Source organism: Neopsephotus bourkii, unplaced genomic scaffold (genome assembly GCF_033783945.1).
Source record: "Neopsephotus bourkii isolate Nb327-2 ecotype Australia unplaced genomic scaffold, CSIRO-AGI_Nbou_v1 NB_220, whole genome shotgun sequence".
NCBI lineage: Eukaryota > Metazoa > Chordata > Aves > Psittaciformes > Psittacidae > Neopsephotus > Neopsephotus bourkii.
This window is the reverse complement of record NW_026900732.1, coordinates 41,340-69,194: the sequence shown is the minus strand read 5'-3', so window position 1 is coordinate 69,194 and position 27,855 is coordinate 41,340. Positions and strand designations below refer to the sequence as shown.

Below are 27,855 nucleotides of genomic sequence, written 5' to 3'. Positions count from 1 at the left end.
TAGATATATATTGCCACAAAAGCTTGTTCAAAATTACCCCAAAACAGATGGCACTTGCTGAGATGACCAGGAACCTTTCCATGAAGGTCTTCTGTTAGAGGATATTGATTTTATTGAAACTTTTTGCTGATTAATACTTTTCAGTTTTAACAGGCACAGCTTAGCTTCATAGAAATGTATCTGGTTAAAATACATTACATGCCTATTGCAGAATAGCCTATTATTCTGAGTTGACATTTTGCTTTGAGCTTGGGAAATGCAAGATCAAGTCTGCCCCTTTGAATTCAGATAGTAGACCTGACTTTGTGCCTCCCGTATTTTAGACTATGTGCTAAATAAATCCTCTGGGGTATTGCAAAATTGTTTCTACTCTCCATTTTTGGATCAATTTCTCTCTTCTTAAATATAAACCTAGGAAGGTATTTGTATCTGAGCATGCAAACAGCTTTACTTGTGAAAAGTATAGAGAAATATAGAAAGAAAAATGTGGGCTTTGTTTTGGTTTTTGCTGTTTCTTTTTTTTTGTTGTTGGTTGGGTTTTGTTTTTTTTTTCTTTTGTTTGGTTGGTTTTTTTTGAGGGTGGGTTGGTGGATTTGTTGGCTTTTTTGTGTCTGTATGTTTTGTGTTGTGGATTTGTTCATGTGTCTGTTCCCTCCCACACACACACTCCCAAAACACTTTTTCAAGCTCTTGGTTTTTCTTCTGATGGGAGATCATCAACATTCTGGAAATGTTCATTTTTAATGAAATGGGAAAATCCTTTCTGTGCAGCTTGACAGATGAACATCTGCAGAGTTAGGAAGATGCTGTTGAACTTGACTCACATAATTCAGAACATTCTGGTTCATGGCCAGGGGTTTTCATATCTAGCCCAGTTCTGGGAAACAGTACTAGAGGTGTGAAAACACACTCTATGTCAATGAGTGGGAATCATGACTGAAAATGTTTTCCTACTAATGCCATTTCTATTCAAGCACTTGTACATTTTTTATTTAACTTCAGGAGCATGGACTTTGTCATATATAAATAAATTACATTTCAAACATTAGTTCTGATTTTCCATCTGGAAGGTATCAGAGTTGCTGATAACTGTACTACTGATTATTATTATGTGACATAAAAAGTTAAATGAGACATTTTCCCTTACCTTGTTTTCTGATTTGTAGTGATACCAAATAACATGCTTTATGTATGTCTCTTTAGGGTCTGATCACCTTCGAGAGAAAGATGGACTATGGGCTGTGCTAGTTTGGCTTTCAATCCTAGCAGCTCGAAAGCAGAGTGTGGAGGAGATTGTCAGGGATCACTGGGCAAAATTTGGCCGACACTACTACTGCAGGTAAGCAAAGTGAGGAAAAGTTACAGGAACTTACACACTTGATAGGACAATTCTGCTACATCTGTGACTTGTTTAGCTGTAGGTAGCTGCATTTAGTTGTGTGTTTGCTGTATGCACAGAATGAAAATCTGACACAGATTACCACTCTTCTCTGGGCAGGGTTTTTCTGATGAGTAAGTGTCAGCAGAAGTTACTCACTTACATATACATCACTCTTACTATATGATTAATAGTTTTCTGATATCAAATGGCAGAAAGATCTGAAGGATTTACTTGTGGAATCTGTTGAGATAGTTTGTTACATGGTGTTGAAAAAAAATCAAAATCTCAGGAAGATTTAATTCTGCATTTGTTTCTGTATGTGCTTCTGTGCGACAGTGGTTTAGTGAGAACCGGAAATATGCCTACTTCTAATTCAGAAGAACTCCCCAAAGATCTGAATATTTACTCATTTTTATTACGTTCTCAAAAGGGTGAATTCTAACTGTCATTTATGTCTTACGCATCTCCCTTTCTCTCAGAATAGACTTAATCCAGAGTAGTTTACATATCTTTATTTTCCTTGGCTATTGAGTACTGTACTGATTGTGTCGTTAATCTTGGAGAGCTTCTTGTGTATCAAAGCCGTTTTCTATTCTACTTTAGAAACTGTAGATTTTCTAAATTTCTGTTGACTCAGAGTCAGGTGCCCAGTGTAGAGCTGTGGTACACATGCATGATGGTCAGGTTGCACAGGACATGCATGTGTTGCTTGTTTAATTTGCAATCAGTACTTCAATGGTCCACATCTGATTTTTAAAGCAGTAAATTGCTGACTGTGAGTATATTGAGTTCTCAGTTTTCTCAGCTGTAGGGGACTTACTTTTTGGTTCTAATTTTTTTTATTTACATGCAAGGTTTGATTATGAAGCACTGGAACCCAGAACAGCATATTTCATAATGAGAGACCTGGAAGCTTTAATCACTGACAAGTCATTCAGCCATCAGCAGTTTGCTGTGGGTAACAATATTTACAGTGTGGAAAGAACAGACAGCTTTGAGTACGTAGATCCTGTGGATGGCACTGTGACCAAAAGACAGGTATGGCTGTACTGATGGAGTAGCAAAGTTTTGCAACTGTCATTTTCTGTAACAGTGTTGTTTCTAACATTCAGCTGACAAGCCTCATATTTGTAGGATGATGTTTCCATTGCTTTGATAAGCACCACGTTTCCCACTTAAGATTAACTCAGTCTGGGTATGAAAATTCACCTCTGGTTTAGCTCGCACTTGCTGTGCATAACTGGAGGCAGTAGTGCCACAGAGAGTATAGAAGGGGTGGACTCCCTGTTGACATCAGTGTACATACATGGAGGGTTCCATTTCCTGAACAATGCAAAATGTCATGTAGAAAGATGATCTTCTGTTTTCTGTCTGAAATCTCTTCTTGCTACAAAAGGAATCTCGCTATTGGTGCCCTACAGGATATTTAAGGCACAATGTCTGTTGCAGCCAATAGCATGCAGAAGGCTTTAGTAGGTTGTACGATATGTAGGCGCATTTGACTTCTCTAGCCCAAATGACCAGTTCTTCTTTCCAATTGCTCCTTCTGGGCTATGTCTATGATGAGTCATAGTCATATGAAGAACTGCAGTTCAGACTGAGCCTTCAATGTTCTGAAGTTCACAATGTGCTCAAAGCTAACAATGTATTTTTTTTTTTGCCACAAATAAATATATATCCAAACATCTTTAGTAAGAGCTAAAACTCATTGTGTTCTGATTTTATGCTGTTTATTTTTATTGTCCTAGTTTCTCTGGTTTGTGAATTACTTGACCTGACCAGACCTTAGCAAATGATATTACAAGGCATTAAAACTACTGTCATGCCATTCTGGTCGGAGTCTTTATAGTTTCCATTCATCATTGCATCCAGCAAGTATAAGCAGCCCACCTGACACTGAACTATTCTTTTAGTGCATATTAGTGCTGAAACAAAATACAAGGAAATTGTTATATCCAAGCCCACTGGAAAATTACAGGCATGGCAGAGTTGTGCCTCTTTTATAAAATAGCTTGTGAATTTTCAGTGCACTTTTCCTTCCTTAATTTTCATACAAAGCCCTTGCCCTAAATTGGAATATAATTGCTAATCATATCACTGCTTAACACAAACGGAGAAACGACTTGGCCGATTTTCAGATGGACTCTGAAAGTGAGCCCATAAAACCAGAAACCATGTCTTTTCATAGGGACAACCACGTATTTACAGTTCAACCAGTTTGTCTTTCAGCAACACACATTCATAGCTCCATGTATCTACAGCCTTAGCAGGATTCTCTAAACACAGCAAAATAAGAGAGGACATTGATCCATGCAAATGAAACAACAGTTCATTCCTGCCATTTTCCTCAGCTAGCTTGCTCTTTATTTAAATGGAGATGCCTCTTTCTAACTGTCATGAGCTTCATGCATATTTTCCAGCTATGTTTTGGGAACCTGTTCAAGGTTTTTCTCCCCAGTAGGTAGCGGGGAGACAGTTTTATATTCAGTGTAGCTGCAGTGTATGTCGTAAATGAAAATGGCTACATGAAAATTAACCATCAGGTTCAGAAAACAGACCCAATAACAACAAAATAGGCAGCAAACAATATACCCAGGCTGTAGCTTCCAATTAATTCTGAGTATTGAAACCCATGAATATTGTTTATCATAGTGCAATAATAAGGCATAAAATTAAATGAAATATTCTGCTCTTAATGAAGGCTGTTTTCATTTTTGAAGCCCTATAGTGCTAGCTTTTGCACACATGAGCACATAACAGTGCTGCTCCTGAGGATCCTCCAAGACAGGAATGGGACCAGTTTCATTTTTCATGTGAAATTTGAATTGGAAGGATGAGAAGTACAAATTGCCCATTATAGTGGTTAACTTCGAGCTCTTTAATGAAGCATTCTTACATTCTGAGATTCACAGAATAAAGCTCTGGAGCTTTTTTATTAGAAGTTAATTAATATTTTCTCATTCCTTTGATAGATTTGGGATGCAAAGGGCTCTGCATGTGATCTTAGTGTTTTGGGGTTTTTTTGTTTCAGTTTGAGCAATGGTCAGGAAACAGGCATTGGAAAAGTTGGAAAAAAGTTATTTCAGATACTATCTCCAGAGATAAGTCAAAAATTCTTCTGTTTAGAATATTCCAATTGCATATTAGCAATAAGGTATTTCCTGTCAGAGTAGTGACTGCGGCCTGATATGCCTAGGGGGACTCTAAAGAGTCCGCAGAGGACCAAATAAAAATAGTGATAATCACAATATTTTGAGGTGAAAGTATTAGCCATTTTATGTGCTCCTAATTTATATGTACATCTCTGTGTCTGATATATTGCTACTAGGTTAGATTTTTCTACTGGTGTTACTCCCTGACATTATATTTCAAAAATGTTTTTCAAAATCCTAAGGTATTTTGCTTGAAGTTTGCTGCTTGGTCTTGTTCATTCTAACATATACAAATTGAATATTATGTACTTTATAATGAAATTGGTAATTAAAAAAATAAACCAAAACAAACTACTGGAAACCAAACCATACTACCATACAGTACAATATGCAGTAGGTTTAGTTTTCTGAGTGCTTCATAAATACATCAGTAGGCTGTTTAACTGAATTATAATGTAAAAGAGAAATCCCTGTGAAGCTCATCTTCATCACATCAGCTTCAAAGTCAGTGGGTTAACCGTGGAACATAATTTTGGTTCAGAGTAACCATGGAACATGATTTTGATTCTGAGTTTAGGCCCAGTTTGCCTAAAATCATAGAATCATAGAATAGTTACGGTTGGAGAGGACCTTAAGATCATACAGTTCCAAACCCCTGCTGTGGGCAGGGACCCGTTCCACTAAACCATGTCACCCAAGGCCCTGTCCAACCTGGCCTTGAGCACTGCCAGGTATGGAGCATTCACAACTTCCCTGGGCAACCCATTCCAGTACCTCACCACCCTTACAGTAAAGAGCTTCCTTATATCCGATCTAAGCTTCCCCTGTTTAAGTTTTAACCCATTACTCCTTGTCCTGTTGCTACAGTCCCTGATGAATAGTCCCTCCCCAATAAATATCTGTCGATTTTCAGAACTGTACTGAGCTTTTCAATTTCCTTCCTCCTAGAAAAAAAAAGTCTGTTCCCATAAGAAAACAATATTCTTGTTAGTGACAAATAGTGTGTCCTGTTTTATTAAAACTGGAAGTTATTCTATCTGGCAGGCTTTTCAGTGTTTTCTTTTCTTTATTCTTGTTTTGTTTGTAAGTTCTGCATATAAAATTTTATGTTTAATGGAGCTAATGCCTTCGATACAGCAAATAGCAAATATGTGACTTTAAATTAATGGAACTTATGTCAGGTGAAAAAATACTGTCATAAGAAACAGTAAATAGGCTGCTTGCAGTTTTGACAGCGTGCTTTGACCTTGATGATGTCAAAAGCTCAAAAGTGTTAAAAAGGGAAGTGTCTGTATGTTAAAGAGTTTTTGCAACAAGCGGGCAAAACCTGTTTGCTTTAGTCTTTGCACAAGATGCTGAGTCACAGGTTATTCAACAGGCAGTGCTTTCTCATATTTATTTGGTTACAGTGATTTTTTTTGGCTGGGTTTTTTGACTTTAAAAATGTTTGAAACTCACAGTTTTTAGATATAGTCTCCAGAAAACAATGAGGAATATAAAAATTTAATAACTCTTATTACTTTCTGTGGTGTTCCTGAGTGAAAAGCTTTGCTAGTGCTTAAATCACTGTTTCCAAGGAAGAGTTGAAAGTTAGCTTTTTTGCTGTATGCTCTCTTAAAAATGAGTTAAATCTCTAAGTGAAATATCATGACTTTAAAAGTTGACTTTCACAGTCCAGCTCTAAAGGCCATTGTTTTCGTAGCATATGATTTCTTCCTGGCACATAGGATTGTTTTTTTTTAATATAATGTATTATTACATATTTTAAGGAGTACAGCCACTGTGTCTCTGTAATTACCTTTTGCAGAGTATTTTCAGCTGTATGGCAGGAATTCTAGTCTAAGACAAACATTAACTGTCACCATGCATGTGTAAAAATAGGTACTGTCAGTTGTATGTCCCTGAGAAATGCAAAATGAATAAAGTGATAAGGTCAGAAATAGTAGAGTGCACTGTCTGAATGCTGGTCATGTGTACGTATACATTACATAAACATCCCAAGTGAAAATAACTGTGACATCAAACTGGCTACAGATTCTTGTGGTTTGATGGAGCATTTTGTGACAAGTTATGGAAGAGTTACGGGGAGTGTTTGTAAATTCTTTTTATTCTGAAGCCCGTAATTTAATGGGTGGTGGGACTTCAGGTGTGCTAAACCAAGTAGCAATGTCTTATTGTTATTATTGACAGATAAACATGGAGTATGTGAAAGGGTATTCAAGTGGTCTTGCTATTCATGTCATTGTGCGAATTGCTAGTCCTGGCAGAAGCAATTTAATTGGCACTGTAGTCTTCAGAGAGGAAGATACTCACATGCTCTGATGTTCATGCTTTCATTTTGTGCAGCCTCCCTTACTTCTGTCTTAAAGCTGATTGACATTAATGTTCTGTACTTTGTATTGCTGGTCCTGGTTTTGGCAACCATTTGAAACAAACTGTACCCAGAACCGTGAAACTCTTCAGTTTATCTTTTTCCATTTCACTGTCATAAAACGTAATGAACAATCAGCAGTAGATAACCCCTTGCTCACTGGTTTAGATCTTAGCAAACAGCCTGTATAATTGAAGTTGTCAAAGATGAAATCCTGATTCCACTGAAATCAATGGCAAAGCTCCCATCAGCATCAATTGAACCATCTCATTATAAAGTTGGTTTAATAGAAAATATTAGAAAAACAGGCTCTACAGCTCAGTCTTCTGAATGTAAACTATTTCTGCTTGTCACTTTTGCTGTATGTATTGAGTCTACTAGATAAATTTATTTATCTATGTTGCCAATGCATGTTAAAATTATACTAGCAGTTTAAAAAGTGTCATGATATCACCAACATTAGAGATGGAAAATACCTCTTAGGCCATCTAATCCACCCTTTGTCCATGCGGGATATTTTCCTGGTTTATACTTTCTAGTGTTAACTGACATTACACAGGAAGGACATGGACCTGTTGGAGTGGGTGCAGAAGGGGGCCACAAAAATGATCAGAGGACTGAAGCACCTGTCTTGTGGGGAAAGGTCGAGAGTTTCGGTTGTTCAGCCTGTACAAGAGAGGACTCCAGGGAGACCTTATTGTGGCCTTTCAGTACTTAAAGGGGGGTTGATAAGAAAGATGAGTACAGATTTTGTAGTAGGGCCTGTTGTGATAGGACAAGTGATAATGGTTTTAAACTAAAAAAGGGTAGATTCTGACTAGATGCAAGGAAGAAGTTTTTTACAGTTAGCGTAGTGAAACACTAAAACAGATTGCTCAGGGAGGTCATAGTGGAAATACTGAAGGTCAGGTTGGACTGGGCTTTGAGCAACCTGATCTGGTTGAAGAAAGATGTCCTTTCTCATCAGTAGATGAGCTTTAAAGGTCCCCTCCAACCCAAACTATTTTATGATTCTGTGATTACCAAGCAAACAATGCTTTACATCGTTCTGGAGATGTTTTGGCATATAGCAGAAGAAACAGAGGTTTCTACTTATTAGAATATTGGAGCACTGTGTTCCTAACAGCAGTGTCTTCTTCAGCTGCTGGTAAAAATGGAAGAAAATAAAGCTTCTCTTTAAATTCTCTTCTCTCATTTTTTCATGATCCCTTAAACAAAGGTAGCAAGGGCTTCAGTTTATGCGCTAGGTGTTTAACAACATCATGTCTAAAAGGGGAAATAAAGTTCAGTGGCATATGAGAGGTGACACCTAGTCTAAGGGTACTTATTACAGAAAGGGAACTAGGCGGTGTGTTAGAGCAGAATTGGCACAGTATTGAAATACTACAACTATGTAACAGTGCAATATAGTCCTTTGGACTTAAGGGCCTTCCTGAACAGAAAGTCTGTCGACTGTGGATCCAAGTATATTGTCTGTGGTCTTTAGAAGAGTGTGTTCATATATACAGTATAAAAGGGGGGTGGAGGAAAGAAAATAAGAGGAGAAAAGGGAAGCAAAGAGCAAATTCACAGTTAATGGGTTTTTTTTATTCTACACACAGTTAACGTGAATTAATTAATATACTTGAAATTAATTAACACTTCATGTTAAGTTTCCCAAGTTTGCTACAAGCTCTTGTTGAAACTCTTTGTAATCTGATATTGATGCATGGTCTTTGAGCGGTAGCAATTGAGTCTATCTTTTATATTCACTACTGACAACTGATTTTTGATCCTGAGTTTCTGTAGCTGTGTTTTAGTCCACTGAGCCACTGATCTTATAAGAGTTTCTTAGGCCATTAATTTTTTGCTCTGCCATACAGAACAAGAACAAAGCAGCCGAATAAAAAAAAAAACAAACCCAGCACTAAGAGAGTTCTTGTTATGAGGAGCAAGAGGAAATACACAAGATCATTTCTAGACTTAAGAGGGGGGAAAAAGAATAATGAGTGAGTTGTCCAAAGTTACAGGGAAAGAGGAATTGTATCCAAATGACTCTTCCTTTCATTGTTTATTTTAAATAGTGAACTGTGGTTTGTAAAGGTACTGCCACCTTACGTACATGTTGCTCCTTCTTCTCCCATAGGGGCTGCGGATTATTTTTTCAGATGCTTCCAGGCTTATCTTCAGAATGAGTGCTTCCAGCCATGTGAGAGCTACTCTCCGGATCTATGCAGAGAGTTATGAAAAGGATCCTAGCCAACACAATAAGGAACCACAGGTAATGCAGTAGTATTATGAGTCAGTAAGTAATGCACTTCCTCTGTATTAGCAATGGCTACAGGTTTTCTCCTTTAGATCAGAAGGAATGCTCAGCACCTTGACACCTGTTTGCTGTGTTTGTGGATGATTTTACTAATCATGTGACTGTACATGTTTTGAAGCAGGACCAACAGATTCAATATATGTGTAGTATCTAGCACAACAGGAATGTCAGGGGCTGAGATGCTTGGTGATAAATGCTGAGCAATGATTTTTAATCTAGTAAGAGAAGCCATGCTCATTTTATTTTTTTCACTCATTGTTTTGCAAGTGTTATAGAACAAATCCCAGTTATTGAACAATATAAAAAAAAATATTTTGCAAGCAGGTTATCTGGGGATCACTTAATTATCTCACCCCAGGGATGCCTCATGATGAAAGTACACTTAGGAAATATGGCTGCCAGAGTCTAAATGATGTAGGGATTCCTTATTAAGGGAAAGACTTGTAGCTGTCTAAAGAATTATCTCATAGCATAACCAGACTCTTTCCTAAGAAGAGTGAATGCTGAGAGCAAGTTGCAGTGTAATCCATCAGATGCCTAAAATAATTAACAATATAAACCACATTTTGAACTCTCAGATTTTTCCTAGTAAAACAACTTGATGCTGTGATATACAGTGAGAGAACTAAGGATGTTTCATGGGAGAGGTTAAGCAGTTACCTTGTAGTAAATCAAAACCCTATAGTTTGAAGTCCCGTGTAGTTGCTTGTTCATGTGAGGTGCAAATGCATAAAAGCTTTCAAAGGATGGGTAAAAACCACTGTGCAGCAGTGGCAGGGAGGGCAGGGTGAGAACATGTGGGAGAAACAGACACCAAGGTCAGTGAGGAATGGAGGAAGTGATAGAGCAGCATGGCGGGCACCTGGTGGGCAGCCAAGGTCAATGCACCACGGCCATGTAAAATTTTATTAACAGCACGAATTGTTTATCAGTTGGAGTTGAGATAATCATTTCAAATGTGGTTCTTCATGCTATGCAGGCAAGGCATAGATGAAACGATAGGTCATGGAAAGAGACAGACTGAGAGTTCATTTTAGAGGTTTGCAGTGGATTTTCAGTAACATTATGATATCTGACACAAAAAGTGTGATCTGAACATGTTTCCTGCCTAACAGATCCCAGCAAAAATTATAGAAAGCAATAGAGCATATACTTGTAACATTCATCTAGCTAAACTTTTGACTATTTAATTACAAATGAAAGCATGCCTTTTAAAATTGAATCCTTTTTGCATCAGCAGACTGTTCTATTTGTTACAAGGTATGCAATGTGAGAGAAGTAACATGCTGGGAGAGCTTAGGCTTCTATATCTCCTAAAGTAAGCTGGGCCAGTAGGGCTTATCAGTGCCCTCAGGGCTTTCATAGCCTGGTCTCATACTCCTAGGGTCAGAAAAATGTCTGGAAGGGTTTAGGGTTTTTTCTCTATTTATGTACTAGAGCCTGTCAGATTATGACACTTTTGGCTGTTTATCCAGGATATTCACTAGTGAACAGATAATCCCAAGGGCAGAAATGTCATTCATTGCCTTGAAACTTGTTGCAGGGACTTTCCTGCATTTATGCAGTGCAGGCAGATATTTTAACATCCAGACTGACTCAGGAAACACATGACAAACAGCAGTTTCATTTCGTTTAATGCAGTAAATTCTTTCTCTGGTTTCTTATTGTATAGCATTGTACAGTTCCTACTGCTCTTTCCTTGCCCTGGCTGGGTACATTGCCAACAGCATGAGAGCATTAGGATTTGAAAGGTGATATTTTATCGGACAGGCAGATGGTGGATTTCAAGGCAGTACATAAAAGTGATTTCAGGAGATCCTCATGCTAGCACAAAAATAACTAAAATTTGTCAAGAAAGCATTTGATCATCTTCAGTGGAATATGTGGAACAGAGTGAATAACAAAGAGCAGAAAACAGCATTGCTGGGGAGGGGTGGCATAGTTTTCCTGATAATTGTAATTCCTGTATTGTTTAGTTTGCTTTGAGATTCATGCTGGTATGTATGTATCTAGACAAGTTGTGATAGATTTGAAGTTTTAAGTGCTTTGTTTCTTCTTTACCTTCAGTAATAGAGGCATAGCCAACATATTCCTAATTGACCAGTTACTCAAAGAACACTGTTATAAAGGGTACATAAAGTATATACCTTATATGTAGTACTTAAGGAAGTTATTGCATTTGGGATAAATGCTTGTTTTTCTTCAAGTGTAGTTGATGTTTGCAGTTCAGTAGGTAACTACATGTGGCTTCCGTATCATTGCACTCTGCCTGGAACAGCTGGTCGTGAAAAAGTCTCTTCCGTTCTTCTTCTATCATAAACCAAGACATAAATTTATTTGATGATTGGCTGCTTAAGTAAATACTTGGTTATTTCTCCTTATTGGACCACCTCCTTCCAGAACTTTCTTTCCACTGATTATATAGACAAGTTGAAGATGAATGCTTTGCATTGGTGACAGTTCCAGTCAATACCTGCACTGAAAGACAAAAATGCCTTTTTGGCTCTTTTCCACAAGAAATGTATTACCCTGTCTTCATAGGCAACTCAGTTATACTGGAAGTTACATGCCATTTTGTGGAATCATTGTGGTAACTGGCTTGAGTTTGCCTCATGCCAGCATCCTGTTTTTCCACCTTCCTTTCAAACAAAGTTACATCTAAAATTGATGAACCAACTTTTTGGCAATTTTCAAGTTTTTCTAGTTTGCTTCTGTTGTCTTTGACAGTGTAACTGCTGATAGAGAATTTTCTGCAGATAAGCAGAAATCTAAACCACTCCTTCCAGTATGCATGCTGAGACATGCATATTGTCCTGAAACACCAGTATGAAATCATGGACTTTCTGAGTGAAGTGTTAACTAAGACATATTGTAAAGGTAATATATACATGGTTCTTCTAAACCAACAGTTCAACTGAGGTGGACAGAATTAATCATTCACATTAGAGGTGCTGTATGTCTCTGGATGGCCATAACTACTTTCCCACAACAGGCTGGACCTGGTGATCTTTCAAGGTCCCTTTCAACCTGAGCTCCTTCTATGATGAACTCTTGCCCGGAATGAAATTTGGACAAAGATCTGTAACAGTGCTCAATATCACTCAGGTTCAACTAACTGACAGTGCTAGCTGCTGGCCCAGCTTTGGTTCAATACCCAACAGAAAGCCTAACAAACTTTGAAATGTGACTGGGGCTGCTCAAACCTGTGCCTTTTGATTTTGGCCCCAGGGAGCCATGCAAGTGAGTGGTCCTCGAGTAAAGCTCTCTTCATGCTTTGTCGTGCTTCAGTACTGTGTAACTGTCTATGGGTCTCACAGGAAGAGCTGATTTTCAGGCCTTGTTGCCTTCAAGTGTATTTTTTGCTCTAGAAAAATTAGAGGTTCCATAACAGCATTCTTGTAACCAGAGCAAAGCAAGGCTAATAGGGACCTTTTGTTCCAATTTATATGTCGGCTAAACAGTAGCCATTAATGATCATAAGGGTCACCCAAATCTTCTTTTAATAACATCTTTCATACAGTTGTTAATGCTTTCCACCTAGAATTAAGCATAGCCAACTGCCTGATTAATAAAGTAAGAGTCCAAGGTAAAGCAGTAAAATATGCTAATAATTACAAGTCTGAGGTCACAGATAAATGTGAATAGCAGAGGCTTCTGGCTGTTGAAAAATCCATTGAAGGAAATTGGCTAAAGCAGCTTCATGGTCACCTGAAAGGTAAGGAGTGGCAACCTTTTTTCCAGGAGTAATGCAGTTCTTCTATAAGTCAGTATCAACAGGAGTAAAAATCAAGAGCAAAAGAAAAAAAAAAAAAAGAACCATCATGCTCTGGGCAAAGTATATTAAAACCAATCCCATGTAAACGTTTTAAAATTATGTAATTTTTAGTGGTGATGCAGTCTAGCTCTAAAACAAAGTCTTGAAAACAATGTTGTCCTGGGTTCAGCAGTAGCACTCATTTTTCTTCTTCGTAGTAGCTGGTGCAGTGCCATGGTTTTGACTTTTAGCCTGGGAACAGCACTGATAATACCAGTGTTTTTTGTTGTTGCTCAGTAATGTTTACTCTGACCAATGACTTTCTGAGTCTCATGCTCTGCCAGGAAGGAGGGGAAGCCGGGAGGAAGCAAAGACAGGACACCTGACCCAAACTAGCCAAAGAGGTTTTCCATACCACAGCACATCATACCCAGTATATAAACTGGGGGCAGTTACCCGGAAGGGTGAGATCACTGCTTGGGTCGGGCTGGGTATCGGTCGGCAGGTGGTGAGCGGTTGTATTCTTTTCCCTTGTTATTTCCCTTATCATTATTATTATTGGTGATAGCAGCAGTAGTGGTTTGTGTTATACCTTAGTTACTGGACTATTCTTATCTCAACCAGTGGGAGTCACATTCTTTCGATTCTCCCCCATATCCCTCCAGGAGCAGGGGGAGAGGGGGAGTGAGCAAGCAGCTGCGTGGTTCTGTGTTGTCAGCTGGGCTTAAACCATGACAAATGTCCAAAGTTTTTCTAAAATGTTCCCCTAGAACAGAGGAGCACTCCATTGATGCTCCTTGTCACTGGTCATGCCCCTCATTGCTGCGCATTACTGAGAAAGTTGCTTTCCAGCTAGCTGCAAGATTTCCTTAAAAAGATGATTTCTTGGGTTTAACTGGTCAAATAGGCATACAAATAGCAATTTCAGGAGGTTCAGTTCATTATAACAAACAACAGTTCTGTCTGAAGCCTTGAACCTTTATGCATTGGCATTTATCTTTTTCTAAAGTTAAGACCGTTATTAGTTGTGCGAAGTTTAATGCAGATGGAAAATCTAGAGATACATTCAATGGGCATGAAATATTAAAACAATGGTTTATTGACCTTTAGGCTCATTTATAGCTTTATTTTATGGATCAACTCATTATTCATTCTTTGCAGATCCTAACACATGGCTAATATCTTCTTGTCCTTTGTCTAGCCACCTGGATATATTACTGAATTGGGATAAGATTCAAACAGGAAGTTTCATATACAAAGACCAAGAAACAAATGACCCATTATGCAAAGTTGTTTGCCCTAGGAACAGTGTAGTGAATAAACTGAATTGTTCTGAATATGGATTAACTAGCTCTGTTTGCAGTATTATTCACTGTGTGAATTGCAACAGCAGTAAATAAGTGTTGTCGCAGACCTATGAAGACTGTATCAGTTACTCTTTAAACAGTGTGCAGTAAATAACAAATGGTGCAGTTCCTTTTGCCAAAAACTAGTGAAATATATGCTAATTTGCTTCAGAATCATTAGATTAGCAGCAACCAAAAAAAGGTTTTGGGGCAGGAGTTGTTTCTTCGCATTTTCCTTCAAAAAGCCAAGCCAAGTAAAAGAAAAATAATTGGGATGAAAAGTGTCTTGATCAAAAGACTGTCATCAAAGACTGAATTTTTGAGACAATTTTTTAATGGCAGGTAGCACAGGAAAAAACAAACTGATATTCAGGTCAGCATATGAAAGGATTATGATTTATATATGATTGTGTATATGTGTGTGTATATATATATATGTATATATATATATATATATATAATGGTTATATAAAGCAGTTGTCTGTGATGTGAAGTTTGTCCAAGAGCAGGGTGAACTTTAGAAATCAGTAACCTAGAAGTCCTTGTATCCAGTATGTTATCCCTAATCTTATGAGGGATAAAATTAAAGGTTTCTGCATGGTTCTGTCATGACACTCTTGCAACCCTAAGCACAAGTGTAGTTTGCTAGAGTATTGTTACCTCTTTTCATCACTGGATCTTTTAGCATGGCTCTGGTTGACTGTTAAAATGCACACTACTGTCCAGAGAAATCATATAAAGTTTTGCCTTTACTATTCATAAGATTTTCTTTGAGGGGCACATGGGATATGGAGATTTCCATCTGTTTGATCACACTCAAGTTACACAGCATATTTGTGTGATTCAGGTAATTTAGCTTCTGATTCTGCCAAAAGCCATACAGTGGATAAATTTTACATCAGCTGGAACGGGAAAGGAATGTAAGAAAAATTAATTCATGTGGCAGTGATTATAAAATACCTCATGAATAAAGGAAATTAATTAATTAAACCTAATCTTCACTTAAAGCTCATTGGGTATACTAGAAAAGAACTAATGTGTTGCAAACATGTTTCTGTGCAGCACAGCATTTACATTTTCCTCCTGTTTCAGCTCTCATGCCTGCCGTCCTCTGTTGTGAGGTGCAGAACAGCTGGCCTTAGATGGCTGAAGCGAATTCAAAGTATTGATTATATTAAGCTTATAAAAAAGATTCCTTCAAATTTAAGCTCTCCAGAATTACTGGTTTGTTTGATTTTATATTTAAACCTGCCAGGCTTAAAGGCAGAATGTAATTCATTTGAAAGAGGCAGCAGTGGGAAACCTTAGTTTAGTAATCAATACATGATTCTCTGAAAGTAAAGTTTTCACTGAAAACTCGGCTCTGCCTATTTATCTTTGCATATCATTTAATTAACTAAGAGAAGATTCAGTTGACATGTGAAAAAATGTATTTCACTTGGTTCTCATGTACTATCATAATCGCTATTATGCACTTACCTATCTGGGCAGTTTTATACATATGGCCAGTAAATAAGCCTGTAGCCTGAAACTTGAGAGTTCATGCTGCTAATAATTGTATTATCTTATTTAATACAATTACAAATATTACTCAGCACACACTTTTATGATTTCTGTTAAGGTAATTGTTACATTACCTTCTGACTCTAAACTTCACAGAAAAAAATCTCATCTACATTGCTTCCACTCATCAGAATAGAAATAATGCTACTTTTTTGATTTCTAGGTTGCTATGTACAGCAGATGTCACAAGAGCTACACAGTTCTTGTTACATAGAGATTTATCAATGTAGTGTATTTGCTGTTTTTTCTGCATAGCTTAGGTATACTCGGTATAACACTTCATAAAACACATGTTCAGCACGATACTCATTGTATCAAGTATGACAATACAGACACTCTGGCTGTGTTAGTGCTGCTTGTTACTAAATTATTTTTGAATTATTTATAATAGTGCAATTAAAGGAGAATTTATAAATGTGTCTTGATATTTCTGCTTCATCTAATTCAATGTATTTGTTTTCTTTAGGCTGTGCTGAGTCCTCTTATAGCAATCGCACTGAAAATATCTCAGATTCATGAGAGGACAGGGCGAAAGGGACCCACTGTCATCACCTGAAGCCACAGAAGATTGTTAAACCAGGGCCAAAAGCAAAGCAGCAAGGAAGAGACAGGATCTTGCTGAAACATGCTAGCCATTTGTGCCTTGTATGATTATAAGTTTTCCTGGGGATTGAGGTAGGGAGGGAAGAAACATTCAGTATAATATTGAGCATATTCATTTGCATTGATCTGCAAATACAGTAGTGTATTGATTTTGTTTTACCTGCAATATCTTAATTTCAGATAACAATATAACCAAAGAAAGAGGCCTTAACCTTCAACTGTTCTCGGGAATGTGTCAGAAAAGGAAAACTGCTTGATTTTGAATGCTGTGATAAAAGTTGGGGAGATTTCAGTTAGGAAGAGGGGGGAGAAGTTGCAAAACAAAGACATGCTTGGTAAATACTGTTTGGTGTTCTTGTCACCTTCTTGCTGGTTTACAAAGAGGTATACAGAGCATGTCCGAGGCATAAGGGCTGTATACTGCGGTTTGCAAAGGGTGTGTTTCCATACCTGACACCACTCTTCCTCTCCTGTCTCTCCAGTGCTCACACACACACGCTGGCAGCAGTGTTGTATACACACTTACACAGGCTCCCAAAGAAGGGGTTATCCCATATTTTTTTTACCCCTGCTTTTAAAGCATATCAATGTGACTTACGTATTTAGATTTTCCTGATTTTTTGACTGTGGGTTTTTTGTTTTCTCCGAAGAAAGGCATTTGGGCTATAGAAGCTGATTGTGACCTTCCAGCAATATGTCGGGTTTGGAATCTGGCTGGCCTTTGCATATTCTCCATGTCAGGAGGTGATACTGGTGCTTACTGTTTTAGAGAGGTAATCACTGCAAGTTCAGCAATTTTTCATGAAAGAGTTATTATGAAAGTTCTGTAAGTCTTTGGAATACTTATGCGCCACTTACCTCAAAGTGGTAAGTGAAGTGTGTAGTGAAGAGGAAATGAAAACAAACGCTGATGAATTAAATAAGAGATACTTGTCTGATTCACCATTTGTGTTAGATTCTTCATAACAGTGGATCGTGGAAAAGAAATCTGGGGAGTGCAAAGGGTGAATCAACATCCCGGCATAGATCTGAGAGGGATATTGGGGATATGGGCATCAACATTTTTATGCTTGTGAAATGATACTTCAGTTCTAGCTACAATACTGTGTCCTGAAGAAGAAGAAAAAAAAACACTTTATGCATGTGACTTGTTTGAAAGCTTTGCTTCCTTGGGAACAGTGTGGTCACTTGTATCATTCATCAAGGTGGCAAGGTACAACTTGCCTCTTTGCAGTGTGTTTCAATTTGTTATGGTTGTCAAAGTTTAGTGCAATTTATATAATACTTCAGCAAAGGAGAATGTTTTGATTCAACACTTCTGTCAAAAAATTGCTATGGCACTTAGTACACAATAAAGAGTAATGCTGTATTTCTGTCTTAATACATAATTGTGGACAAGACACTGCACTTTCAAGCATCCTAATAAAAATGCCTTTAATACAATTACATAATGTACTTAATTACTGTAAACAAATCAGGTACTAATGTTGTCACATAGTATTCTACCTTACGACTGGTAGTCACATAAAACAAAGGGGATTTGAAGCTGTTAGTTTTTTATAAAGATTTTTGTGGAGACCTCCGGGGCATTCTCACACAGTCTGGACTTCTACTTTTGACTGTAAGAATATTCATATTTATAGAAATCTTGTTTAACTAATCTTTCATTTTTCTTATGGATCAACTTCCTCTAGGTGCAGGATAGTAAGCTCTTAACTACTGGATCAGGCATGGTCAAACATATTCTGGATTATGACACTTAGTTCAAATTACTGGGCCACAGGAAAGAACATTCTGAAAGGAGTCCAAGAACTTCTAAAATCTTTTACACATTCTCTGACAATGAAATAATTTCTGATCACATGATGAACTAGCTATACTGGAAAGTGTCCTGTTTTCCAAACTTCTGGGACTACAACTTGCACTTTGAAAAGGGAGATACTGAAGCCAGGTGTCTTTCAACGTGCAGTGGGAAGACTTTTGAGGAGTAAATCAGGACTGGTGCTTTTATCAGAAAGTCACTAGAGCACCAGCTGCAGTAGATGGAAGTTTGCTTTCATGAAGACAGTCTTTGTGAACAAAGGATATGTTTTAAAATCTCAGTACTGACCTTCATCCTGGGCTTCAGAAACAATAGTTGTGCCCCTGCACTGAAATGTAAAAAATGGCTGTTTGTGTGCAGTTTTGCATAGCTGTCAAACAGAACTAGCCTAACCCCACGTCCATTCACCATCCCTTTTTAATGAATGGATATTGATAATATGTAACAACTGGTATTTTGCACCAGTTGATTGCTTTTCTATACAAGAAGACAAATAAAACTTTCTAAGGCTGAAGCACAGTGTATATCTTTATAGCTGGTGTATTTGGGGAAGGCCTGTAGCCATAATCTCATAAAGGGTACAGCTTTTCCTGTGGTCTTTTACTTATTAACATGAGAAATGAATGGTTGGAAAAGAGCAACATAGGTAAGCTTATGCAAAGATGCAAGGCTCCTAAACACAGACGATACACCTAGCAAAGCGAAAACCATTACTGTTTGTATTAATATCACAGTATCTGGGTGCTATGACAGAAACCCAGACCCATTTGTGGCTATTGTTGGATTAGCAGTTTCAGGAAGTCTGGAAATTGCAAGATTGATCCATTGTTCAGCTATGATTGCACTAACATTTACTTGGACAGTATTTCTGTTTCCCAAAGCCTCATCTTTTTCTGTACCCAGCAATACAAAGATAAACTCCCAGCATGCTGGAGGAAGAGGAAAAAAAGGAATTCAGAAAGACTAGTGAGAGAACTATCTCAAGGTACATTAGCAGAGGGCTGACCCAGAACAGAGAAAGAGGCAGCAAGTGGTGGAGAGGATTAGGAGAGGACAAACTGCTGGGTTCAGCTGGAAAGAGATAGATGTGATAAAAGAATAATAGTAACACAACAATGGGTTTTAGAGAGGGAACAGGGAAAAAGGAAGTAAAAGTGAGAAGGGAGCATAGTCTAAGAATGATTTTATAATATTCAATATCACCATCATGGCTTACATTTCTGGTGTATAGGTAGCCATAATGGTAAAGTTGTTGCCTTGGTGTATGTGGGCATCTGGAAACCATAGTAATTTTTATGTCTCACTTGTTCTGCAACAAAGACAGAAAAGGTTGCCCAGAGGGGTAGTGTATGTTCTGTTTGTGGAAACATTCAAGGTCAGCCTGGAGAGTCCTCTGAGCAACCTGCTCCAGTTGAAGATGTCCCTGCTCGCTTCAGGGGAGTTGGACTAGATGACCTTTAAAAGTCCCTTTCAACCCAAACCATGATAGGGTTTCTAAGAAAAAACACCTATAGTCAGTGTTGTGGGTCCAAATCTGAATGAACCTCCATCAAATTTTTATTGTCATCTGCAATTATAGATGTCAGTGGCCTGGATGCAAATTTGCCTCAGTGATTTTGTGGAAGGAAGGAAACCTGTAACAGAAAAAGGTTGAGTCTAAGCCTGTCCTCTTTCTAGTACTTGTTCTCTAACCGCAATGCCACTAGTGTCAGAAACAGGACACAGGAGCCCTTTTCTAGTTCCCACAATCTCCAATAGGCTGCAGTGGAAACAAGTGCTTTTAGAGACAGCTCAGAGGACTCAGAGAAGGTTTTTCCTCCTGCAATTGGTAATTTCCTGCTAGGAGCTATGAGCATGACAAGGGTTGTCTCTTTGGTAGCCAGGAAAGGTACTAAGTATGTTGTATTGTGTGCTTATAGTGAATCATGAACATGTCGTATCGTACAAGCAAAAGCAAGGAATGTTTTAAATACAAAATTTATTCATGAATTCAGTGGTAAAATACCGGCTGTTACTATTCCAAAATAAACCAGGTAACTTGGAAGGCATATGATACAAAAATAATCAGTTAAAAATATAATTTACAATTTCCAAATAAAAGCTGAGTTAGTAGGTTTCCCAAGTCAGCTAATGTTACAAAACCACAAAGACTTTCAGACAAAACTCCATTTGAGGCACAAGACATTTAAGATTAATTACAGCATGATGCTTTTATCTTGCAGCATAGGAAATTCCTATTGCCAGTGATGTTCACTGTTACAAGATACAGCCTCATCATTTCTATCTCTATGGAGATTCATTCTGCTTTGAAATACTGAACACATGTATATATATCCCCTCCACCTCCACTCAAACACACAAATAGTCAATGGTTTTCCTGGGCAATTTTAGCCTACATGGTGCACTGTTTAGGGATCACTGATACGTCTTCTTCCAGTTTTCTTTGTTTCACAGCTGCAGGACTTTGACTGCTGCCTGTCTCAGGTGTTTTGACAGCCGTTGCTCTTTCTGAGGTCCCCTGTCTGTCTGCATCCTGTTGGTAACTGTTTTCTTGTGTGAATGGATGAGTATTTGACTCCCCTTCAGGTTTTGGCTTTTGGTCATCTGTTTGCTCCTGCTGTAGCTGCTGCGCAAGCAATTCATATGGTGGTGGCTGTTCCTGCTCATTGGTTTCACTGATGAACTCCGCGCTGCTTTCACTATACAGAGGTGGAGGGATACTGAAGACTTCTTGCTGTTTTAGTGCAGAGGCAACTGGCAATGGGCTGGTCTGTTTTTCAGGATCTGTGCTGTACTCATAGGGGGGTGGATAGAAATCAGGCCTGAGGAAAAGCGAACCAAAAAGAAACACATGGTGAAATGTGATTTATTTCAGAGAGCTAAGTCGGATGCTTTGTCTGTTAGGTTTCCAAAGTTTCAGTGAGTCTTAAACTGTAAATAAAAACCTAGGTTTTTATTGATCTAGATTGATCTAGGTTTAGATCAATGGAATACATTACTATAAAACAACGGCATAGTTTTAATAATTACCTGTGTCTTTCTACAAAATGTGCTATTAAACCACAGAATTCTAAAAAAAAACCCTTCCCCACAAAGAGCTCCCACCCATGGTGTGCAAACATTCATGTTTGTACGTATTTCAGCAAGTGGCCAAGAAATGTTTGATTTGAAGAAGAAAGAGGTCATTGTCCAAAGTAGGTTAAATTAGTAATTTATCAATTATTACAATGATCATGGTTTTCCAATTTCAAAATTCATTTTGCATGTTTCTGCTTATCTAACCAAAATTTGCTGGATACCATTTCTGTAGTGTCTTTAGAGCACCTGTTGTCAGTATTTCTGATGCAGATTCCACAGCAGTACAGGAAAAATTATGCATTCAGTCAGAATGTTAAAGACTTTTGTCAGGCCTAGTGCCAATCAGTTTAAGAAAATCTCTCAAAGTATCAGTCTTTTGACAAGAGCACTTCGGTAAAAAGCATGTAGAGAGCTGAAGCTCCCTGCATACCTCATTGTTCATAAGTAATATGAGTACCTATCCCACAGCAGCACATCTGGGATTGTCTGCTGAGATGGAGCTAAGGATGCTCCTGCAGAAGCTCCATCAAGTCAGTGTAGCTGCACCTGCTGCCTCCATGCATGGCTGTGGACTACGCTGTGCAACCTGCTAAGTTTCCTGTAGAATACCTTACCTTGTGTCTTGCTTGCACAAACTGCTGTTTGTTCACATTGCTGCTTTCTCTAGTAAATCAAATGTCACACTACAGCTGTCTCCAGAGAAATACAATAAAATGGCTATATATGTTTTATTTAATAAACACCTTGTATTGCTTCATCCACCTCACAGTATGTTTGCAAAACAGCATACCTTCCTCTCAATTCAGCAGCAGCAGTTTGCAACACATACCTGTCTGTAGTGCTGACACGTAGCTCTCTAAGGCTTGGATTTAGTATGAAGATGCTGCTGAGGCCCCTGTATTTCAAGACTTCATGGAAAGTGCTCCAGAAAATGCCAGCCACAAGGAGAAAGAACCCCAAAGCCAACAGGCAATAAAACGCCAGCTCATTATTTCCACATCTGCAGGTAGAAGAACTCGTTGAAATGCACAAGACCCCCAGACACATAGTGGAGAAACTGAGTAAGAACACTAAAAGACGAATGAAGGTAAAAGCACCTTTTGGCATCTTTCCCAGCAGACACAGCACTTGGTTTCTGCCTGCTGTTTGCTTGCTGGCTCTCTCAGCTGTGCTTCTCATCTTCATGCGTTGTTATTTTATACGCTTCAGAATCATTTGGCCTTTGGACAATTAAGAGAAGCATGAGTATCTTTTAAGATACTCATTAACTCTTTGACGTACTCATAAGCTGTTTGGGATTAGTTTGCAATCTTACATCTACTTTAAGGAAGGAAACAGAAACATCTTGCACCATCCCTTTGCTTCTGTAAATTTCTGGAGTGCATACTGAGCAGCTGCATTCATTGCATGTAACAATTTGCAATGGTTTACACACTTAGCTGGTTTATGAATGAGACCTATATTTGTTTTGAACAGCCCCCTTCTCCAAAAAACCCCAACAACAAAGGCAGTGTTCATAACTCCCTGTTTAAAGTTGAAAGGGAAAATATACTTCCTTTTTAACTACATTTTCATCCACTGAAGTGGATTTTGGTCTCCATCTGTTTTTTTTTTAACACATCATTCAGCTGCCTTGATGCTTTTAATTGTTCTTTGAAAAAGGGTAAATTCTACCTTACAATGTGATATAATCAATGACTTTAGTAAATAAAAGGAAAGAAATCAGCGTTGCATAATGTCAGAAAAGGTTATAGGCATACAAGACATCTTCTTGTCTGCAGGTTCAATTGTACCCCAGTTCCTTTAGCATCATTCTCTTTTGTCTTCCAGCAATTTGTATTGAGTGATTTTCAAAAGGATCAATGCTCAAAGCTATGCAGGAACACCTATACCCTGTTTCCAGTTTTTCTTATTTCTGGCTTACTTTTGATGTTTCAGATCATACAGATTGCACACACACATGAATACTGAGTTATTCATGACTGGTATCCAAAGTTTAAGGAGTTACTGTAATTTACATCTTCTGTAGTACTTGTCCTTCTGCTACCACACAGTACTTACCGAAATAATTGTTCTAATGGAAACACATTTTTGTTCCTGTTTTCTGTTTATTGGTCTGTACTCTCACTCATCTGCATGCTTTGATTTTATAGCGGAACATGACAACATCATGTCTGTTATGATGTAGGCTAAGTTAATCGTCACAGAAAAAGCTAGGCAGGAAGTTATATTATGGCTATGTGAAAACATTTAAGAATTCAGATACATTCCTGTTCTGTTCCAGGAAAAGAGATAAAAAGAAATATTAGGAAAAACCGCTAATGAAGAAGTTACAAAAATAAAATGACTCTTAGAAGAATCAAAAGCTAATGAGGCTACACCTCACATGGTGGGAAGAACTGGTTTGTATGATAAACTTCAGCTTCAGAAAAACAAATTAATTTTCTATCCCAGCCAGTTCCCTTATACAAAATTCAAGAGAAGCAAGCGAGACCTGTCAGTGGCAGCTGCTGGCTCTGCAGCATTGTGAAGGCAGAATAAGCCCACCACAGGAAGATTGGTCTTGCGGTGCAGTGAACTGGGGACTGCTCAACAGTGACCCCACCTGTGGATGGAGGGGTGGCCAGGGAATGAGGTGTTAGTCCCTTGTGGTGCTGCGGGACAAGAAATATAGGACCTTTTCTTATGGTGAGGCTGTATGTCTGCCAATTGTTTCACATTTGCACATCTTCCTATTTTTGCAAGCTGAGGAAGATCAATGCTCTCTGCAAGAGGCCGGTTAAGTCCCTGACAACAGGCTATGGGTATCTTGTCCTTGAAGAAAACACTTGATTTCAAATTACTGAATCTCATGTAGGATGTATTTGAGAAAAAGGAAGACAAACTGAGGAGCTGAAATAGCCCCACAATGCTGTTTAATTTTCAGTATGCCATTATTTTTCCTGTTTTCTGTCACTTAAGATTTTCTGTAATGTTGTTCTTGGCCTTTTTCAACTACCCTAACATTTTGCAGCTTGACTGTTTTACTGGCTGTGTCTTGGACTGCATCAGGCTGGATGAGCAGATTTCCAGCTTCTTGTAGAAAACAGGAAGAAACTTGCTTCTAATGAGGGTCAGGTGAGAAAAGGGAACGGCTAACATGGTGTAAAGGTTGCTGAGTAGAACTGGCTTCAGACCAAGGTCAAAAGGTAGCAGTCCAGACGCACAAAAAGCAATTCTTAGGAAGTGTGATTGAAAATTAACTTAATGGATGTTCCACTGGACGATTTGACAACTGCGACTGTTTTGCAATTTGTATGTCACTTGGAAAGGTCACTGCTTATCCTGCATCCTGTTGAAACCTGTAAGGCAGTTTTCTCACGAACCACTTGCTGGAGTTATGAAACTTAAAAAGAAATTAGTGATATCAGACACATTTAAATGATTTTTTTTCAAACAAATCCACATTTTAAAAAATGCTAATAAAATGGAAAACATTAAACTCAGAAAATTTAAAAATAGATAAAATAGATATTTTAATGGAAATATGTGGGATATAGCAGTACCAGCTGCATATCATATTATAGCACATGATATATCATATTACAGGTCCCTTGTGCTACTGGCACTAAAGGATTGTATTTCACCAGAAATTTCAAGATTATGTTTTGCCCTAGTCTGAAATGTATCCTTTTTAATGAACTGAAAACCAGTCTTCATTTTATCTTCTCTTATATTTAGCACCCTAAATGATTCAAAGGGTATTTTACGTTCCTGTCAATAATTCAGTGCAGTTTTACCAATGGGTCTCTCTTTAGTAATTCATTAAAAATTTGCATTTGAGAGCATGTAAAATTATTTTAAGCTCTGCAGACATAGTCTTTTCTCTGTATCATACCTGAATTAATCACAATGATTTTGAGAGCATTATAGTCTTTGGGAATGCATTAATAGTAGAAGCAATGCAAGCATCAAAACTGTATTTCACAGGCTAGTTCCCAGCTTATGAGTTTGCTGATATCTATGCAAATCTAGATGTGTGAGCACAGCCAAGGACAGTCTTTGTCTTTGGAGACACTTCGGTGTTATGAGGTCTGGATGCTATTTGTGAATGAATGATTGAACTATATAAAAAAAAACAGTTCAGTTTATTATATAAATACTTAAAAGGAGGAGGGCTGAAATAGTTTGTAAAGAATAAGCTATAGCATTTTTACAGCAAAATTTCCCCTATTAGTTGAGAATGGTCTATCCCAGAAGTGGGTAGAACAAATAAGCAATAAATACTAAGACTTACAATAAGGAAAATACAGGTATCTTTAAAATCACTGAGAAATTTGAGTTTTAACAAATAATATTGAGATGAAGCTAAGGTGTTCTCAGCAGATGCAATGGTTTCTGTTCTAATTTCTTACTGTTAGAAAGAGAATGCTAGTTTCCTGTGCCAAAAATATACTAGTAGACATCATTCTGTCTGCAAGAGTTTATAAAGGAATCACCTACCAGTGAAAATACAAGCATGCTGTATTTGTCTTATACTCACATCTTTTAAAATATCACATCTTGCATGATATCCAGGAACATAGGAAAGTTCTGAATAGCATATGCATTGCTATCAACTTACAGGTAAAATACTATTTTGTGCAAGAAATCAAAGCACAACATATAGCTTCTATGCATACTTCCAAACAGGCCTCAGAGAAGCATGCAAACATATGACATATGGCATTGGCCATATGAACTGTGCTGTCCTCCTCTAGGAAAGGTGAAAACTACACTTGGCACTTGTTTGATCTACCTTTAGTTTTACATTGAGGAAGGCACTGAAGCGCAGTCCTGTTGGCACTGATGCCTATTTACCATTGGCAAAAGGAGTGAAGTCAGGTCTTCAGGCATGGCTGTAAGACTTCATCAGTTTTGTCAAAAGCAGATTAGAAGTGAACTTTGAAGGAACTGCTGATATCTCTTGTTCTAACAAAGCACAAAAATCTTACAACTAGCTCTTTGGTGGTAATGGAAGGTTTAATATTAAAGCAGGAGCTCATATTTGCTTTCAAATTTGGTTGAATATTATAATGTAATTAGATTGAATCTCCTGAAACTCTTATTTGACCTCCATCATTCCAGGAGGTTGGCTAAGCTCTACAATCAAGTATCAGATGCTAACAGATAGTTAGAGTTTAATTGTTACAGGTGTAACTTTTCAGAGTTTTAAGTAGGAAAGACCCAAAAGCTCTGCTATAGTTTCAAGGAAATATCCTGTAGCACAGTTTTACATGAAACCAACAAATAGTCCCAGGTAACAAAGCCTTGACATAACTTCTAGCAATTATTTTCAAGAGTGAATCTGGTGTCAGAAATTACAAATAGCTGTGTTTTGTTTTTTTTTAACTGCAGTGCAGTCTTTGGTATGTGCTTTTGTTTGCAGTGGTTTACCCACCTCTGATTTGGACCAAGCAAGTTGTTCAGAACTCGAGGTAGCATCAACAGTCCATCATTCATGCAGTCAGGTTTGTGAAGAATCAGGTTCTCAGCCCTTCTTACAGTATATCTAATTTGCACAAGCAAACGAGGGGCTTGGAAATCACAAGAAAATACAAAATCAAAATAAATTAAATAAAAAAACCAAAGGGGACAGTGCAGCAGCCTAGGCAGTAGTTAGCACAATTGCGCAATAGATGGTGAAACACATGGAAGAAATCTATAGTCGTTAGCTCACAGAAAGGTTTCACTGTGTAAATTTTTCAGTTTTGTGCAAATGAACAGCCATGGCTGAGGGAGAATGGGTCAGCCATACTCATTAAAAAAAAAAAACAACAAACCAGAGGGCAGACTAATACAGAAATTCCTAGTAGAAGGTGGAGGTCAGAGATGACGGTCTGCATTTTGGGGAGTGGATCCAGGAGCATCAGCAGAGCACCAGCAGACTCCTAGTGCTCTTCAATTTTCAGTTCAGAAACCTGATACTGGCAGGAAGTATATACACAACGCTGCTCATTAATGTGTGAAGCAAGGAGACCTATATCTAGATGGCTGCTGTAAGGGAAAATGGAGTGCAGGATACTGATACCTCCCTGGTGATTCAAAGAGGAGCGTGTTAGGACTGAGGATCTGAACTGCACCGCCAGCAGTTGACAATCCAGTTGCAAAACTCACTAACTTCACACCTCTGAGAGGATCTCTGTTCTCCTTGGAGGCCGATACAGAATACTGTACTGGCATTGCTTGTCATGATTTGAAGATCCCTCCCATATATGGGAGAACATGTCATGCTCTACAGAATGCACATGCCAATTCTGCCTCCTTTGTATTCACCAGCCTTACCCCCAGGGCTAATGTGCACTTCCCACCTCAGAAGATGCATTGGTTAGGATGGTCACCAATTATCTGCAGGAAAGGAGTGGGCCTCTTTTGAAGTTACTGGCTGAGCCCTTCCATCAGCTGTGGAGAAGTAGAGTGAGCACTGTTTCTGGTCAAGGAGGTGATACAGACTGATCTGTA

At 38.2% G+C, this 27,855-nt stretch overlaps 2 protein-coding genes across 3 annotated transcripts in view; one reads left to right on the top strand and one right to left on the bottom strand.

The window, feature by feature from the left end:
* The window catches only part of PGM5 (phosphoglucomutase 5), a 65,880-nt gene extending 48,466 nt beyond the window's left edge, over positions 1 to 17,414 (top strand). Inside the window, exons 8-11 of the mRNA XM_061344476.1 lie at positions 1,204 to 1,339; positions 2,236 to 2,419; positions 9,030 to 9,164; positions 16,339 to 17,414. Of these exons, the coding sequence (XP_061200460.1) occupies positions 1,204 to 1,339; positions 2,236 to 2,419; positions 9,030 to 9,164; positions 16,339 to 16,428 (545 nt within the window). The 3' untranslated portion in view covers positions 16,429 to 17,414. The remainder of the gene's footprint in view (positions 1 to 1,203; positions 1,340 to 2,235; positions 2,420 to 9,029; positions 9,165 to 16,338) is intronic.
* Positions 17,415 to 20,258: 2,844 nt separating this feature from the next.
* On the bottom strand, positions 20,259 to 22,575 carry TMEM252 (transmembrane protein 252). 2 transcript variants are annotated; one of them, XM_061344474.1, is made up of 2 exons: positions 22,205 to 22,575; positions 20,259 to 21,119 (listed from the first exon to the last, which is right to left on the bottom strand). In XM_061344474.1, exons 1-2 carry the CDS (start codon positions 22,558 to 22,560, stop codon positions 20,690 to 20,692), a joined length of 786 nt encoding a protein of 261 aa, XP_061200458.1. In that variant the 5' UTR covers positions 22,561 to 22,575; the 3' UTR covers positions 20,259 to 20,689. The 2 variants fall into 2 exon arrangements, 1 of the variants encoding a protein (XP_061200458.1); XR_009724060.1 differs by having other exon boundaries at positions 20,981 to 21,119; positions 22,473 to 22,572.
* Positions 22,576 to 27,855: the final 5,280 nt, after the last annotated feature.

Coding starts and splice junctions, on each gene's coding strand:
- TMEM252 (XM_061344474.1), bottom strand. CDS start 22,560: ATGAAGATGAGAAGCACAGCTGAGAGAGCCAGCAAGCAAACAGCAGGC. Junction 21,120..22,204: donor CGTGTCAGCACTACAGACAG/GTATGTGTTGCA, acceptor GCTTTTCCTCAG/GCCTGATTTCTATCCACCCC.